The sequence below is a fragment of the Aphanomyces invadans genome (genome assembly GCF_000520115.1).
Source record: "Aphanomyces invadans strain NJM9701 unplaced genomic scaffold supercont1.85, whole genome shotgun sequence".
Lineage (NCBI taxonomy): Eukaryota > Oomycota > Saprolegniomycetes > Saprolegniales > Verrucalvaceae > Aphanomyces > Aphanomyces invadans.
The window spans coordinates 108,327-109,834 of record NW_008580230.1 but is presented as its reverse complement, the minus strand read 5'-3'; the positions used below and the strand labels follow the sequence as shown (position 1 = coordinate 109,834).

Sequence of the window (1,508 nt, the reverse complement as noted above, 5' to 3'; positions counted from 1 at the left end):
GAGAGCGGACATCCGAAAAGGTCGTGTCGACGGTATACTGCACTCCAACGTCACCTTTTACTTTTGACCAGACCATTTCAATAGGTTGAAGATCCGAGTGATGTGGCGGAGTGTAGACCACGTTTTGCCCACGTGCACGCGCCATGGTCACGACAACCGGGTCGACACGAGTTGCTATGTAATACAGGTTTGAGCCGTGACCATATTGTCTTCTTCAAATTCTTCACGTCAACATCAACTCCGTAGCGCTGGCACGCGAGAAGTAAGTCCGTCTTCCGCCAAGTACCACGCGGGGTCTCCACAGGTAAGACCTTGTGGTACTTTGCATTATCCATAACGAACGTGACACCAGTCTTCCCCAGAGATTCGACTTCGTCCATGACTCTCACGAACCATGAACGAAATACTCGTGGTCAAACATTCCATGGTACTCTTTCGGCTCCTTCTTTCGTTTTTTCCCACCCTCGAAAATGTCGAGACCAAGCAATTTGGCATCCTGTGGTCCGTCGGCCATAATACCAGCGATGAAGCACAACCGACGACCCTTGTGCTTGGCCTTTGGAGCTGCGTCGTACGTAGGGTCGAACAAACTGTCTTGATGACGGGAGTAGTGGTGGTGAATGTAGCTCTCATCCAGAAAGACAACAGGCGTCTCTGGTGGCAGCCGCGTCATATGCTGCATGTAAAGGTCACGAGCTGCGGCATGTGCACTTGAAACACTGTACGTGGCATGACCTCGGCGTTTGCCACGTTGAAAGCCTAGCTTCGCAAGGTACACTTGCACTACCCTCAAACTTCCTGACGTACTTGCTTTGTTGTCAAGGTCACAGTGTATGATTCCGTTTTCAACCAACAAGGCCAATACGTCCTTGGCAACCGTGCGGACGTTTGTCATGCTGCATTGACGGATGAATTGGCGAACGAGCGTTGTGACTGCACGTGTTCAAGGTATACAACTTGGTTTTTGGTTCTGGTTTGACGGAATGGGCGCGACAACGACAGTTCTCGATCTCTGGTATTCTGTCCACACCTCCTTGACGACTTTCAAGTTACGTCCTAGGACCCGGGAGATCTTTTCGGACACGTTGGGGGTGTTTTCACGGCGATAAACAGCACGGAGACGGAGTATATCAAGACGTTCTTTAGTAAGATTTCTTGGACGCATAAGTCGAATGTAGTTGGTGATGTCATCATGTATTCGTCGTCGCTGATGGTGGCCCTGCCGAACTTCGTGAATGGACGACACTACACCACAGTATTATTCTAAAGAGGTAAGGCTTTCACAGATCGAATTAATTAAAATATTACCCCTCGAAACTTTTGTTTATTAATGTATGTAGGTTATTGGTTTTTGCTGAGAAATTTGGATAAATTGCTCTACTTTCCGCAAAATATCTCAAAGGTTATGCATTTTCAAGTTTTGCATTCATTAACAGTCCACGAGACCATCGAGGGGTTTTTTCAACGAAATTCATGTTTTGCCCAACGTTGGGTGATGAAATTGCACA

At 47.7% G+C, this 1,508-nt stretch overlaps 1 protein-coding gene across 1 annotated transcript; it reads right to left on the bottom strand.

The window, feature by feature from the left end:
• Positions 1-385: 385 nt before the first annotated feature.
• On the bottom strand, positions 386-895 carry H310_14757 (hypothetical protein; the record flags this gene model as incomplete). Its single annotated transcript, XM_008882684.1, has 2 exons — positions 386-654; positions 808-895. 2 exons carry the CDS (start codon positions 893-895, stop codon positions 386-388), a joined length of 357 nt encoding a protein of 118 aa, XP_008880906.1.
• Positions 896-1,508: the final 613 nt, after the last annotated feature.